Raw genomic sequence first — 15,081 nt, 5'->3', positions numbered from 1 at the left:
CGTTTTATATATCGGACTGTCAACAAATAACAAAGACTAGAATCCTCGGCTGAGGCCATTGATGACAAAAGGATACTGAAATCTTCCTGAAACTCAAGTTCAACAGCTGATATCACATGATAATCGATAGCTAATTCTACACCTTTTATGTTTCAATTTCAAGCAACATGTTAACCTCGTATCAAAAGTATCTTTTTACCTTCTATTTTGGACATAGCTGAGTCTTTCATATTTGATTACAATCAAGTCTTTAATCAACAAAGAAGTAATCGTTTACCAAGCGATATTCCGTTATTGTCAAATTCATCAACTCATTTAGAATTCCTTTAATACCTGGACATGAAGAAAGGTTTCTTTATTTTTTCTTTGGGATGGGTAACCAAATTGTGTGCAGGTCCGGTTTAAAGTACGATCGCCATTTCAACTGTTATGATTCTTTTCAGTGCTGCTCGAAAGAAAAACAAACAAAGAAACAAAGAAATACAAAATTGATTTTTAGGTTTTAAAACATGCAAATGCTCTCAGTTTATAGTAAACTTTGATCATTCATTTAATATTCGGATGCCATGCAATTACATCATGGTATTCTATGAATATGACATTTTCCTGAGATCAGTCACGATAAAGACAATATGATATTGCATTACCTGGCGGTGGCTTTGTCGTTGTTGTTTCTGGTGTCGTTGTTTCGGGGGGAGGTGTTGTAGATGGTGGAGGTTGTGTTGTTGTAATTTCGGGCGTTGTTGGTTTTGGCCAACATTTAGGAGGACACGTGGTACCACAACAGAGGAACCTTATTTCGTAATCCCTACAAGGGGGACGCAGAGGACCATTTCTGCACTGCAGACCAATGTCAGGGTCACACGTTGCAGCGTCGTTGGTCTCGTTGGCGTACATATGAGTGTCGACAGTTCGGCATTCCACGTCTCTGCGGATGATGCACATGGCTGGGAATCCGGGATAGTGCTGAACATCCGAAAGAAGTTCCTCTTCCACAAGAGCATCGCTTGCCAACCTACCAGGGGCCTCATCGTTGCACCAAGGTGTCCAGACGCAGAAATTCAGACATTTGCGGCAATCTGTCAAATCAAGGTACGTTTTATATATCGGACTGTCAACAAATAACAAAGACTAGAATCCTCGGCTGAGGCCATTGATGACAAAAGGATACTGAAATCTTCCTGAAACTCAAGTTCAACAGCTGATATCACATGATAATCGATAGCTAATTCTACACCTTTTATGTTTCAATTTCAAGCAACATGTTAACCTCGTATCAAAAGTATCTTTTTACCTTCTATTTTGGACATAGCTGAGTCTTTCATATTTGATTACAATCAAGTCTTTAATCAACAAAGAAGTAATCGTTTACCAAGCGATATTCCGTTATTGTCAAATTCATCAACTCATTTAGAATTCCTTTAATACCTGGACATGAAGAAAGGTTTCTTTATTTTTTCTTTGGGATGGGTAACCAAATTGTGTGCAGGTCCGGTTTAAAGTACGATCGCCATTTCAACTGTTATGATTCTTTTCAGTGTTGCTCGAAAGAAAAACAAACAAAGAAACAAAGAAATACAAAATTGATTTTTAGGTTTTAAAACATGCAAATGCTCTCAGTTTATAGTAAACTTTGATCATTCATTTAATATTCGGATGCCATGCAATTACATCATGGTATTCTATGAATATGACATTTTCCTGAGATCAGTCACGATAAAGACAATATGATATTGCATTACCTGGCGGTGGCTTTGTCGTTGTTGTTTCTGGTGTCGTTGTTTCGGGGGGAGGTGTTGTAGATGGTGGAGGTTGTGTTGTTGTAATTTCGGGCGTTGTTGGTTTTGGCCAACATTTAGGAGGACACGTGGTACCACAACAGAGGAACCTTATTTCGTAATCCCTACAAGGGGGACGCAGAGGACCATTTCTGCACTGCAGACCAATGTCAGGGTCACACGTTGCAGCGTCGTTGGTCTCGTTGGCGTACATATGAGTGTCGACAGTTCGGCATTCCACGTCTCTGCGGATGATGCACATGGCTGGGAATCCGGGATAGTGCTGAACATCCGAAAGAAGTTCCTCTTCCACAAGAGCATCGCTTGCCAACCTACCAGGGGCCTCATCGTTGCACCAAGGTGTCCAGACGCAGAAATTCAGACATTTGCGGCAATCTGTCAAATCAAGGTACGTTTTATATATCGGACTGTCAACAAATAACAAAGACTAGAATCCTCGGCTGAGGCCATTGATGACAAAAGGATACTGAAATCTTCCTGAAACTCAAGTTCAACAGCTGATATCACATGATAATCGATAGCTAATTCTACACCTTTTATGTTTCAATTTCAAGCAACATGTTAACCTCGTATCAAAAGTATCTTTTTACCTTCTATTTTGGACATAGCTGAGTCTTTCATATTTGATTACAATCAAGTCTTTAATCAACAAAGAAGTAATCGTTTACCAAGCGATATTCCGTTATTGTCAAATTCATCAACTCATTTAGAATTCCTTTAATACCTGGACATGAAGAAAGGTTTCTTTATTTTTTCTTTGGGATGGGTAACCAAATTGTGTGCAGGTCCGGTTTAAAGTACGATCGCCATTTCAACTGTTATGATTCTTTTCAGTGCTGCTCGAAAGAAAAACAAACAAAGAAACAAAGAAATACAAAATTGATTTTTAGGTTTTAAAACATGCAAATGCTCTCAGTTTATAGTAAACTTTGATCATTCATTTAATATTCGGATGCCATGCAATTACATCATGGTATTCTATGAATATGACATTTTCCTGAGATCAGTCACGATAAAGACAATATGATATTGCATTACCTGGCGGTGGCTTTGTCGTTGTTGTTTCTGGTGTCGTTGTTTCGGGGGGAGGTGTTGTAGATGGTGGAGGTTGTGTTGTTGTAATTTCGGGCGTTGTTGGTTTTGGCCAACATTTAGGAGGACACGTGGTACCACAACAGAGGAACCTTATTTCGTAATCCCTACAAGGGGGACGCAGAGGACCATTTCTGCACTGCAGACCAATGTCAGGGTCACACGTTGCAGCGTCGTTGGTCTCGTTGGCGTACATATGAGTGTCGACAGTTCGGCATTCCACGTCTCTGCGGATGATGCACATGGCTGGGAATCCGGGATAGTGCTGAACATCCGAAAGAAGTTCCTCTTCCACAAGAGCATCGCTTGCCAACCTACCAGGGGCCTCATCGTTGCACCAAGGTGTCCAGACGCAGAAATTCAGACATTTGCGGCAATCTGTCAAATCAAGGTACGTTTTATATATCGGACTGTCAACAAATAACAAAGACTAGAATCCTCGGCTGAGGCCATTGATGACAAAAGGATACTGAAATCTTCCTGAAACTCAAGTTCAACAGCTGATATCACATGATAATCGATAGCTAATTCTACACCTTTTATGTTTCAATTTCAAGCAACATGTTAACCTCGTATCAAAAGTATCTTTTTACCTTCTATTTTGGACATAGCTGAGTCTTTCATATTTGATTACAATCAAGTCTTTAATCAACAAAGAAGTAATCGTTTACCAAGCGATATTCCGTTATTGTCAAATTCATCAACTCATTTAGAATTCCTTTAATACCTGGACATGAAGAAAGGTTTCTTTATTTTTTCTTTGGGATGGGTAACCAAATTGTGTGCAGGTCCGGTTTAAAGTACGATCGCCATTTCAACTGTTATGATTCTTTTCAGTGCTGCTCGAAAGAAAAACAAACAAAGAAACAAAGAAATACAAAATTGATTTTTAGGTTTTAAAACATGCAAATGCTCTCAGTTTATAGTAAACTTTGATCATTCATTTAATATTCGGATGCCATGCAATTACATCATGGTATTCTATGAATATGACATTTTCCTGAGATCAGTCACGATAAAGACAATATGATATTGCATTACCTGGCGGTGGCTTTGTCGTGGTTGTTTCTGGTGTCGTTGTTTCGGGGGGAGGTGTTGTAGATGGTGGAGGTTGTGTTGTTGTAATTTCGGGCGTTGTTGGTTTTGGCCAACATTTAGGAGGACACGTGGTACCACAACAGAGGAACCTTATTTCGTAATCCCTACAAGGGGGACGCAGAGGACCATTTCTGCACTGCAGACCAATGTCAGGGTCACACGTTGCAGCGTCGTTGGTCTCGTTGGCGTACATATGAGTGTCGACAGTTCGGCATTCCACGTCTCTGCGGATGATGCACATGGCTGGGAATCCGGGATAGTGCTGAACATCCGAAAGAAGTTCCTCTTCCACAAGAGCATCGCTTGCCAACCTACCAGGGGCCTCATCGTTGCACCAAGGTGTCCAGACGCAGAAATTCAGACATTTGCGGCAATCTGTCAAATCAAGGTACGTTTTATATATCGGACTGTCAACAAATAACAAAGACTAGAATCCTCGGCTGAGGCCATTGATGACAAAAGGATACTGAAATCTTCCTGAAACTCAAGTTCAACAGCTGATATCACATGATAATCGATAGCTAATTCTACACCTTTTATGTTTCAATTTCAAGCAACATGTTAACCTCGTATCAAAAGTATCTTTTTACCTTCTATTTTGGACATAGCTGAGTCTTTCATATTTGATTACAATCAAGTCTTTAATCAACAAAGAAGTAATCGTTTACCAAGCGATATTCCGTTATTGTCAAATTCATCAACTCATTTAGAATTCCTTTAATACCTGGACATGAAGAAAGGTTTCTTTATTTTTTCTTTGGGATGGGTAACCAAATTGTGTGCAGGTCCGGTTTAAAGTACGATCGCCATTTCAACTGTTATGATTCTTTTCAGTGTTGCTCGAAAGAAAAACAAACAAAGAAACAAAGAAATACAAAATTGATTTTTAGGTTTTAAAACATGCAAATGCTCTCAGTTTATAGTAAACTTTGATCATTCATTTAATATTCGGATGCCATGCAATTACATCATGGTATTCTATGAATATGACATTTTCCTGAGATCAGTCACGATAAAGACAATATGATATTGCATTACCTGGCGGTGGCTTTGTCGTTGTTGTTTCTGGTGTCGTTGTTTCGGGGGGAGGTGTTGTAGATGGTGGAGGTTGTGTTGTTGTAATTTCGGGCGTTGTTGGTTTTGGCCAACATTTAGGAGGACACGTGGTACCACAACAGAGGAACCTTATTTCGTAATCCCTACAAGGGGGACGCAGAGGACCATTTCTGCACTGCAGACCAATGTCAGGGTCACACGTTGCAGCGTCGTTGGTCTCGTTGGCGTACATATGAGTGTCGACAGTTCGGCATTCCACGTCTCTGCGGATGATGCACATGGCTGGGAATCCGGGATAGTGCTGAACATCCGAAAGAAGTTCCTCTTCCACAAGAGCATCGCTTGCCAACCTACCAGGGGCCTCATCGTTGCACCAAGGTGTCCAGACGCAGAAATTCAGACATTTGCGGCAATCTGTCAAATCAAGGTACGTTTTATATATCGGACTGTCAACAAATAACAAAGACTAGAATCCTCGGCTGAGGCCATTGATGACAAAAGGATACTGAAATCTTCCTGAAACTCAAGTTCAACAGCTGATATCACATGATAATCGATAGCTAATTCTACACCTTTTATGTTTCAATTTCAAGCAACATGTTAACCTCGTATCAAAAGTATCTTTTTACCTTCTATTTTGGACATAGCTGAGTCTTTCATATTTGATTACAATCAAGTCTTTAATCAACAAAGAAGTAATCGTTTACCAAGCGATATTCCGTTATTGTCAAATTCATCAACTCATTTAGAATTCCTTTAATACCTGGACATGAAGAAAGGTTTCTTTATTTTTTCTTTGGGATGGGTAACCAAATTGTGTGCAGGTCCGGTTTAAAGTACGATCGCCATTTCAACTGTTATGATTCTTTTCAGTGCTGCTCGAAAGAAAAACAAACAAAGAAACAAAGAAATACAAAATTGATTTTTAGGTTTTAAAACATGCAAATGCTCTCAGTTTATAGTAAACTTTGATCATTCATTTAATATTCGGATGCCATGCAATTACATCATGGTATTCTATGAATATGACATTTTCCTGAGATCAGTCACGATAAAGACAATATGATATTGCATTACCTGGCGGTGGCTTTGTCGTTGTTGTTTCTGGTGTCGTTGTTTCGGGGGGAGGTGTTGTAGATGGTGGAGGTTGTGTTGTTGTAATTTCGGGCGTTGTTGGTTTTGGCCAACATTTAGGAGGACACGTGGTACCACAACAGAGGAACCTTATTTCGTAATCCCTACAAGGGGGACGCAGAGGACCATTTCTGCACTGCAGACCAATGTCAGGGTCACACGTTGCAGCGTCGTTGGTCTCGTTGGCGTACATATGAGTGTCGACAGTTCGGCATTCCACGTCTCTGCGGATGATGCACATGGCTGGGAATCCGGGATAGTGCTGAACATCCGAAAGAAGTTCCTCTTCCACAAGAGCATCGCTTGCCAACCTACCAGGGGCCTCATCGTTGCACCAAGGTGTCCAGACGCAGAAATTCAGACATTTGCGGCAATCTGTCAAATCAAGGTACGTTTTATATATCGGACTGTCAACAAATAACAAAGACTAGAATCCTCGGCTGAGGCCATTGATGACAAAAGGATACTGAAATCTTCCTGAAACTCAAGTTCAACAGCTGATATCACATGATAATCGATAGCTAATTCTACACCTTTTATGTTTCAATTTCAAGCAACATGTTAACCTCGTATCAAAAGTATCTTTTTACCTTCTATTTTGGACATAGCTGAGTCTTTCATATTTGATTACAATCAAGTCTTTAATCAACAAAGAAGTAATCGTTTACCAAGCGATATTCCGTTATTGTCAAATTCATCAACTCATTTAGAATTCCTTTAATACCTGGACATGAAGAAAGGTTTCTTTATTTTTTCTTTGGGATGGGTAACCAAATTGTGTGCAGGTCCGGTTTAAAGTACGATCGCCATTTCAACTGTTATGATTCTTTTCAGTGCTGCTCGAAAGAAAAACAAACAAAGAAACAAAGAAATACAAAATTGATTTTTAGGTTTTAAAACATGCAAATGCTCTCAGTTTATAGTAAACTTTGATCATTCATTTAATATTCGGATGCCATGCAATTACATCATGGTATTCTATGAATATGACATTTTCCTGAGATCAGTCACGATAAAGACAATATGATATTGCATTACCTGGCGGTGGCTTTGTCGTGGTTGTTTCTGGTGTCGTTGTTTCGGGGGGAGGTGTTGTAGATGGTGGAGGTTGTGTTGTTGTAATTTCGGGCGTTGTTGGTTTTGGCCAACATTTAGGAGGACACGTGGTACCACAACAGAGGAACCTTATTTCGTAATCCCTACAAGGGGGACGCAGAGGACCATTTCTGCACTGCAGACCAATGTCAGGGTCACACGTTGCAGCGTCGTTGGTCTCGTTGGCGTACATATGAGTGTCGACAGTTCGGCATTCCACGTCTCTGCGGATGATGCACATGGCTGGGAATCCGGGATAGTGCTGAACATCCGAAAGAAGTTCCTCTTCCACAAGAGCATCGCTTGCCAACCTACCAGGGGCCTCATCGTTGCACCAAGGTGTCCAGACGCAGAAATTCAGACATTTGCGGCAATCTGTCAAATCAAGGTACGTTTTATATATCGGACTGTCAACAAATAACAAAGACTAGAATCCTCGGCTGAGGCCATTGATGACAAAAGGATACTGAAATCTTCCTGAAACTCAAGTTCAACAGCTGATATCACATGATAATCGATAGCTAATTCTACACCTTTTATGTTTCAATTTCAAGCAACATGTTAACCTCGTATCAAAAGTATCTTTTTACCTTCTATTTTGGTCATAGCTGAGTCTTTCATATTTGATTACAATCAAGCCTTTAATCAACAAAGAAGTAATCGTTTACCAAGCGATATTCCGTTATTGTCAAATTCATCAACTCATTTAGAATTCCTTTAATACCTGGACATGAAGAAAGGTTTCTTTATTTTTTCTTTGGGATGGGTAACCAAATTGTGTGCAGGTCCGGTTTAAAGTACGATCGCCATTTCAACTGTTATGATTCTTTTCAGTGTTGCTCGAAAGAAAAACAAACAAAGAAACAAAGAAATACAAAATTGATTTTTAGGTTTTAAAACATGCAAATGCTCTCAGTTTATAGTAAACTTTGATCATTCATTTAATATTCGGATGCCATGCAATTACATCATGGTATTCTATGAATATGACATTTTCCTGAGATCAGTCACGATAAAGACAATATGATATTGCATTACCTGGCGGTGGCTTTGTCGGGGTTGTTTCTGGTGTCGTTGTTTCGGGGGGAGGTGTTGTAGATGGTGGAGGTTGTGTTGTTGTAATTTCGGGCGTTGTTGGTTTTGGCCAACATTTAGGAGGACACGTGGTACCACAACAGAGGAACCTTATTTCGTAATCCCTACAAGGGGGACGCAGAGGACCATTTCTGCACTGCAGACCAATGTCAGGGTCACACGTTGCAGCGTCGTTGGTCTCGTTGGCGTACATATGAGTGTCGACAGTTCGGCATTCCACGTCTCTGCGGATGATGCACATGGCTGGGAATCCGGGATAGTGCTGAACATCCGAAAGAAGTTCCTCTTCCACAAGAGCATCGCTTGCCAACCTACCAGGGGCCTCATCGTTGCACCAAGGTGTCCAGACGCAGAAATTCAGACATTTGCGGCAATCTGTCAAATCAAGGTACGTTTTATATATCGGACTGTCAACAAATAACAAAGACTAGAATCCTCGGCTGAGGCCATTGATGACAAAAGGATACTGAAATCTTCCTGAAACTCAAGTTCAACAGCTGATATCACATGATAATCGATAGCTAATTCTACACCTTTTATGTTTCAATTTCAAGCAACATGTTAACCTCGTATCAAAAGTATCTTTTTACCTTCTATTTTGGACATAGCTGAGTCTTTCATATTTGATTACAATCAAGTCTTTAATCAACAAAGAAGTAATCGTTTACCAAGCGATATTCCGTTATTGTCAAATTCATCAACTCATTTAGAATTCCTTTAATACCTGGACATGAAGAAAGGTTTCTTTATTTTTTCTTTGGGATGGGTAACCAAATTGTGTGCAGGTCCGGTTTAAAGTACGATCGCCATTTCAACTGTTATGATTCTTTTCAGTGCTGCTCGAAAGAAAAACAAACAAAGAAACAAAGAAATACAAAATTGATTTTTAGGTTTTAAAACATGCAAATGCTCTCAGTTTATAGTAAACTTTGATCATTCATTTAATATTCGGATGCCATGCAATTACATCATAGTATTCTATGAATATGACATTTTCCTGAGATCAGTCACGATAAAGACAATATGATATTGCATTACCTGGCGGTGGCTTTGTCGTTGTTGTTTCTGGTGTCGTTGTTTCGGGGGGAGGTGTTGTAGATGGTGGAGGTTGTGTTGTTGTAATTTCGGGCGTTGTTGGTTTTGGCCAACATTTAGGAGGACACGTGGTACCACAACAGAGGAACCTTATTTCGTAATCCCTACAAGGGGGACGCAGAGGACCATTTCTGCACTGCAGACCAATGTCAGGGTCACACGTTGCAGCGTCGTTGGTCTCGTTGGCGTACATATGAGTGTCGACAGTTCGGCATTCCACGTCTCTGCGGATGATGCACATGGCTGGGAATCCGGGATAGTGCTGAACATCCGAAAGAAGTTCCTCTTCCACAAGAGCATCGCTTGCCAACCTACCAGGGGCCTCATCGTTGCACCAAGGTGTCCAGACGCAGAAATTCAGACATTTGCGGCAATCTGTCAAATCAAGGTACGTTTTATATATCGGACTGTCAACAAATAACAAAGACTAGAATCCTCGGCTGAGGCCATTGATGACAAAAGGATACTGAAATCTTCCTGAAACTCAAGTTCAACAGCTGATATCACATGATAATCGATAGCTAATTCTACACCTTTTATGTTTCAATTTCAAGCAACATGTTAACCTCGTATCAAAAGTATCTTTTTACCTTCTATTTTGGACATAGCTGAGTCTTTCATATTTGATTACAATCAAGCCTTTAATCAACAAAGACGTAATCGTTTACCAAGCGATATTCCGTTATTGTCAAATTCATCAACTCACTTAGAATTCTTTTAATACCTAGACATGAAGAAAGGTTTCTTGACTTTTTCTTTGGGATGGGTAACCAAATTGTGTGCAGGTCCGGTTTAAAGTACGATCGCCATTTCAACTGTTATGATTCTTTTCAGTGTTGCTCGAAAGAAAAACAAACAAAGAAACAAAGAAATACAAAATTGATTTTTAGGTTTTAAAACATGCAAATGCTCTCAGTTTATAGTAAACTTTGATCATTCATTTAATATTCGGATGCCATGCAATTAAATCATGGTATTCTATGAATATGACATTTTCCTGAGATCAGTCACGATAAAGACAATATGATATTGCATTACCTGGCGGTGGCTTTGTCGGGGTTGTTTCTGGTGTCGTTGTTTCGGGGGGAGGTGTTGTAGATGGTGGAGGTTGTGTTGTTGTAATTTCGGGCGTTGTTGGTTTTGGCCAACATTTAGGAGGACACGTGGTACCACAACAGAGGAACCTTATTTCGTAATCCCTACAAGGGGGACGCAGAGGACCATTTCTGCACTGCAGACCAATGTCAGGGTCACACGTTGCAGCGTCGTTGGTCTCGTTGGCGTACATATGAGTGTCGACAGTTCGGCATTCCACGTCTCTGCGGATGATGCACATGGCTGGGAATCCGGGATAGTGCTGAACATCCGAAAGAAGTTCCTCTTCCACAAGAGCATCGCTTGCCAACCTACCAGGGGCCTCATCGTTGCACCAAGGTGTCCAGACGCAGAAATTCAGACATTTGCGGCAATCTGTCAAATCAAGGTACGTTTTATATATCGGACTGTCAACAAATAACAAAGACTAGAATCCTCGGCTGAGGCCATTGATGACAAAAGGATACTGAAATCTTCCTGAAACTCAAGTTCAACAGCTGATATCACATGATAATCGATAGCTAATTCTACACCTTTTATGTTTCAATTTCAAGCAACATGTTAACCTCGTATCAAAAGTATCTTTTTACCTTCTATTTTGGACATAGCTGAGTCTTTCATATTTGATTACAATCAAGTCTTTAATCAACAAAGAAGTAATCGTTTACCAAGCGATATTCCGTTATTGTCAAATTCATCAACTCATTTAGAATTCCTTTAATACCTGGACATGAAGAAAGGTTTCTTTATTTTTTCTTTGGGATGGGTAACCAAATTGTGTGCAGGTCCGGTTTAAAGTACGATCGCCATTTCAACTGTTATGATTCTTTTCAGTGTTGCTCGAAAGAAAAACAAACAAAGAAACAAAGAAATACAAAATTGATTTTTAGGTTTTAAAACATGCAAATGCTCTCAGTTTATAGTAAACTTTGATCATTCATTTAATATTCGGATGCCATGCAATTACATCATGGTATTCTATGAATATGACATTTTCCTGAGATCAGTCACGATAAAGACAATATGATATTGCATTACCTGGCGGTGGCTTTGTCGGGGTTGTTTCTGGTGTCGTTGTTTCGGGGGGAGGTGTTGTAGATGGTGGAGGTTGTGTTGTTGTAATTTCGGGCGTTGTTGGTTTTGGCCAACATTTAGGAGGACACGTGGTACCACAACAGAGGAACCTTATTTCGTAATCCCTACAAGGGGGACGCAGAGGACCATTTCTGCACTGCAGACCAATGTCAGGGTCACACGTTGCAGCGTCGTTGGTCTCGTTGGCGTACATATGAGTGTCGACAGTTCGGCATTCCACGTCTCTGCGGATGATGCACATGGCTGGGAATCCAGGATAGTGCTGAACATCCGAAAGAAGTTCCTCTTCCACAAGAGCATCGCTTGCCAACCTACCAGGGGCCTCATCGTTGCACCAAGGTGTCCAGACGCAGAAATTCAGACATTTGCGGCAATCTGTCAAATCAAGGTACGTTTTATATATCGGACTGTCAACAAATAACAAAGACTAGAATCCTCGGCTGAGGCCATTGATGACAAAAGGATACTGAAATCTTCCTGAAACTCAAGTTCAACAGCTGATATCACATGATAATCGATAGCTAATTCTACACCTTTTATGTTTCAATTTCAAGCAACATGTTAACCTCGTATCAAAAGTATCTTTTTACCTTCTATTTTGGACATAGCTGAGTCTTTCATATTTGATTACAATCAAGCCTTTAATCAACAAAGAAGTAATCGTTTACCAAGCGATATTCCGTTATTGTCAAATTCATCAACTCATTTAGAATTCCTTTAATACCTGGACATGAAGAAAGGTTTCTTTATTTTTTCTTTGGGATGGGTAACCAAATTGTGTGCAGGTCCGGTTTAAAGTACGATCGCCATTTCAACTGTTATGATTCTTTTCAGTGTTGCTCGAAAGAAAAACAAACAAAGAAACAAAGAAATACAAAATTGATTTTTAGGTTTTAAAACATGCAAATGCTCTCAGTTTATAGTAAACTTTGATCATTCATTTAATATTCGGATGCCATGCAATTACATCATGGTATTCTATGAATATGACATTTTCCTGAGATCAGTCACGATAAAGACAATATGATATTGCATTACCTGGCGGTTGCTTTGTCGGAGGTTTTTCTGTTGTCGTTGTTTCGGGGGTAGTTGTTGTAGGTGGTGGAGAATGTGGTGTTGTAATTTCGGGCGGTGTTGGTTTTGGCCAACATTTAGGAGGACACGTGGTACCACAACAGAGGAACCTTATTTCGTAATCCCTACAAGGGGGACGCAGAGGACCATTTCTGCACTGCAGACCAATGTCAGGGTCACACGTTGCAGCGTCGTCGGTCTCGTTGGCGTACATATGAGTGTCGACAGTTCGGCATTCCACGTCTCTGCGGATGATGCACATGGCTGGGAATCCAGGATAGTGCTGAACATCCGAAAGAAGTTCCTCTTCCACAAGAGCATCGCTTGCCAACCTACCAGGGGCCTCATCGTTGCACCAAGGTGTCCAGACGCAGAAATTCAGACATATGTGGCAATCTGTCAAATCAAAGAAAATATCATAAAATAACTTTGTAATTCATTTATCCTCTGTAAAATTATGTTGCTTCGAGAAATCAATAAATTCTATCATTTGAAAAAAAAAATATCATGAGTCAAGCTACTCGTAGGAAACAAATTTCTCTACGGCCATCTCTGAGTATTCATGCTAGAGACTTTTTTATCAACACTCATAAAATAATTTCTGATTATCAGTTCGGATTTCGGCAAAAGCATTGCACATCTCATGCAATCCTTACTTTCCTTGACAGGGTTTCAAAAGCGATAGATACATTTCATCATACTATTGGAGTCTTCCTGGACCTCTCCAAGGCCTTTGATACCATAGACCACAACATACTGCTTCACAAATTATCACATTATGGTATCAGGGGAAAGGCCTTGGAGTGGTTCACGAGTTACCTTACTAATCGAAAACAATTTGTATTTATCAACGGTCACGCATCGACTACGCAAAATGTTGACTGTGGTGTTCCTCAGGGAAGTTTACTAGGTCCCCTTTTATTTATTCTTTATGTCAATGATATGTCAAATTCTTCAAACATCCTCTCTTTCTTATTATTTGCAGATGATACTAATGTGTTTTTATCTGATTCTGATCCCGATCGATTAATTGATACTTTAAATAGTGAATTAATGAAGTTACTTCATTGGATAAGAGCGAACAAACTGTCAATAAATTTGCAAAAAACTAATTGTATGTTGTTCAGTAATTCGCTGGAAAATTTACCGAGAAATGTTCTTCTGGAAGACACGGTCATAGAAGAAGTCTCTTCCATCAAATTTTTAGGTTCGATCCTGGACAATGAACTTACCTGGGGTTTGCATATTGATTCTGTATGTCGTGTTATTTCAAGGAATATAGGTATTATAAACAAAGTCAAATTTTATCTTCCCAAAAATGTACTTTTTATGTTATATTCTACTTTGATACTACCTTATTTAAACTACGGGATACTCGCATGGGGAAACACTTTTTCTACTTATACAGAAAGAATATTATTATTACAGAAAAAAGCTCTTCGTATCATTTGTCACGAATCGTGGAGAAGTCATACTAATAATTTATTTCACGAAAATAATATTCTGAAAATTTATGATCTTTATCGTTTGCAATTAGGACAATTCATGTACAAACTCACCAACAATTCTCTCCCCCTGGTGTTTGATTCCATGTTTTTAAAGAATGAAACTGTTCATGCATATCCAACCCGTCAATCCCATGAATATCATTTGCCTTTGACTAGGACGGTTTTTGCTAAATCCTTATTCTCCTTTTCTGGACCAAAATTCTGGAATTCTCTTGATAATAACATCAAAGAAGCTTTAAGTTTTCATACATTTTCTTTAAAGTTAAAGAAATATTTAAAAATGTCGTATGCAGCATAATGATTCATTCTTTATATATATATATATATATATATGTATATATATATATATATATTTGTGATTTTCAAAACTGTTGTTGCTCGGTAGTGTCACTATACACACTTTGTTTATCAGTGAGCCCGTACTTCTGTGCCTCTAGTGCCCTGGTTATGACCCATCGTTTCCTTCTCTCTCTCTCTCTGCCCCCCCCCCCCCTCTTGCCCACTTCGGGACTTACTACCTTCCTCACTATATCTCTATCCTCTCATCTATCTTTCCTTACAAGAGAGCCGCCTTGTGTCTGTCAATGTGCATTGGTATGTGTGCATGTATGTGTGTATTTGTCTGTCTTTTTTTTTTCTTTTTTCCGCTTAGGGAAATTGTTGTTTTGTTGTTTTTGTTACTATGTGTGTGTGTGTGTGTGTGTGGTTTTTTTTTTTATACGAGGGGACTGCACTCTACAAGCTCTGCTTTTTAGCAGTCCCCTCCATTTCCAGCAATATTGTGTATGCATTTACCACAGCGACACGAGTTATTTTTTGTATCTATGTTGGAAATTTACCTGTAT

General features: G+C 39.6%; 1 protein-coding gene across 1 annotated transcript in view; it reads right to left on the bottom strand.

The window, feature by feature from the left end:
• The window catches only part of LOC139726508 (uncharacterized), a 105,056-nt gene that overhangs the window by 46,624 nt on the left and 43,351 nt on the right, over nucleotides 1-15,081 (bottom strand). Inside the window, exons 36-44 of the mRNA XM_071637465.1 lie at nucleotides 12,693-13,124; nucleotides 11,598-12,029; nucleotides 10,503-10,934; nucleotides 9,415-9,839; nucleotides 8,313-8,739; nucleotides 7,218-7,649; nucleotides 6,130-6,554; nucleotides 5,008-5,454; nucleotides 1,750-2,169 (exon numbers count right to left, since the gene is read on the bottom strand). Coding sequence (XP_071493566.1) covers nucleotides 1,750-2,169; nucleotides 5,008-5,454; nucleotides 6,130-6,554; nucleotides 7,218-7,649; nucleotides 8,313-8,739; nucleotides 9,415-9,839; nucleotides 10,503-10,934; nucleotides 11,598-12,029; nucleotides 12,693-13,124 — 3,872 coding nt within the window. The remainder of the gene's footprint in view (nucleotides 1-1,749; nucleotides 2,170-5,007; nucleotides 5,455-6,129; nucleotides 6,555-7,217; nucleotides 7,650-8,312; nucleotides 8,740-9,414; nucleotides 9,840-10,502; nucleotides 10,935-11,597; nucleotides 12,030-12,692; nucleotides 13,125-15,081) is intronic.

The sequence above is a fragment of the Diadema antillarum genome, unplaced genomic scaffold, assembly GCF_040938485.1.
Source record: "Diadema antillarum isolate AM-2024a unplaced genomic scaffold, OU_Dant_1.0 seq00000086_RagTag, whole genome shotgun sequence".
Classification (NCBI taxonomy): domain Eukaryota; kingdom Metazoa; phylum Echinodermata; class Echinoidea; order Diadematoida; family Diadematidae; genus Diadema; species Diadema antillarum.
The sequence above is the reverse complement of the archived record's forward strand: the minus strand, read 5'-3'. Positions and strand labels throughout refer to the sequence as shown.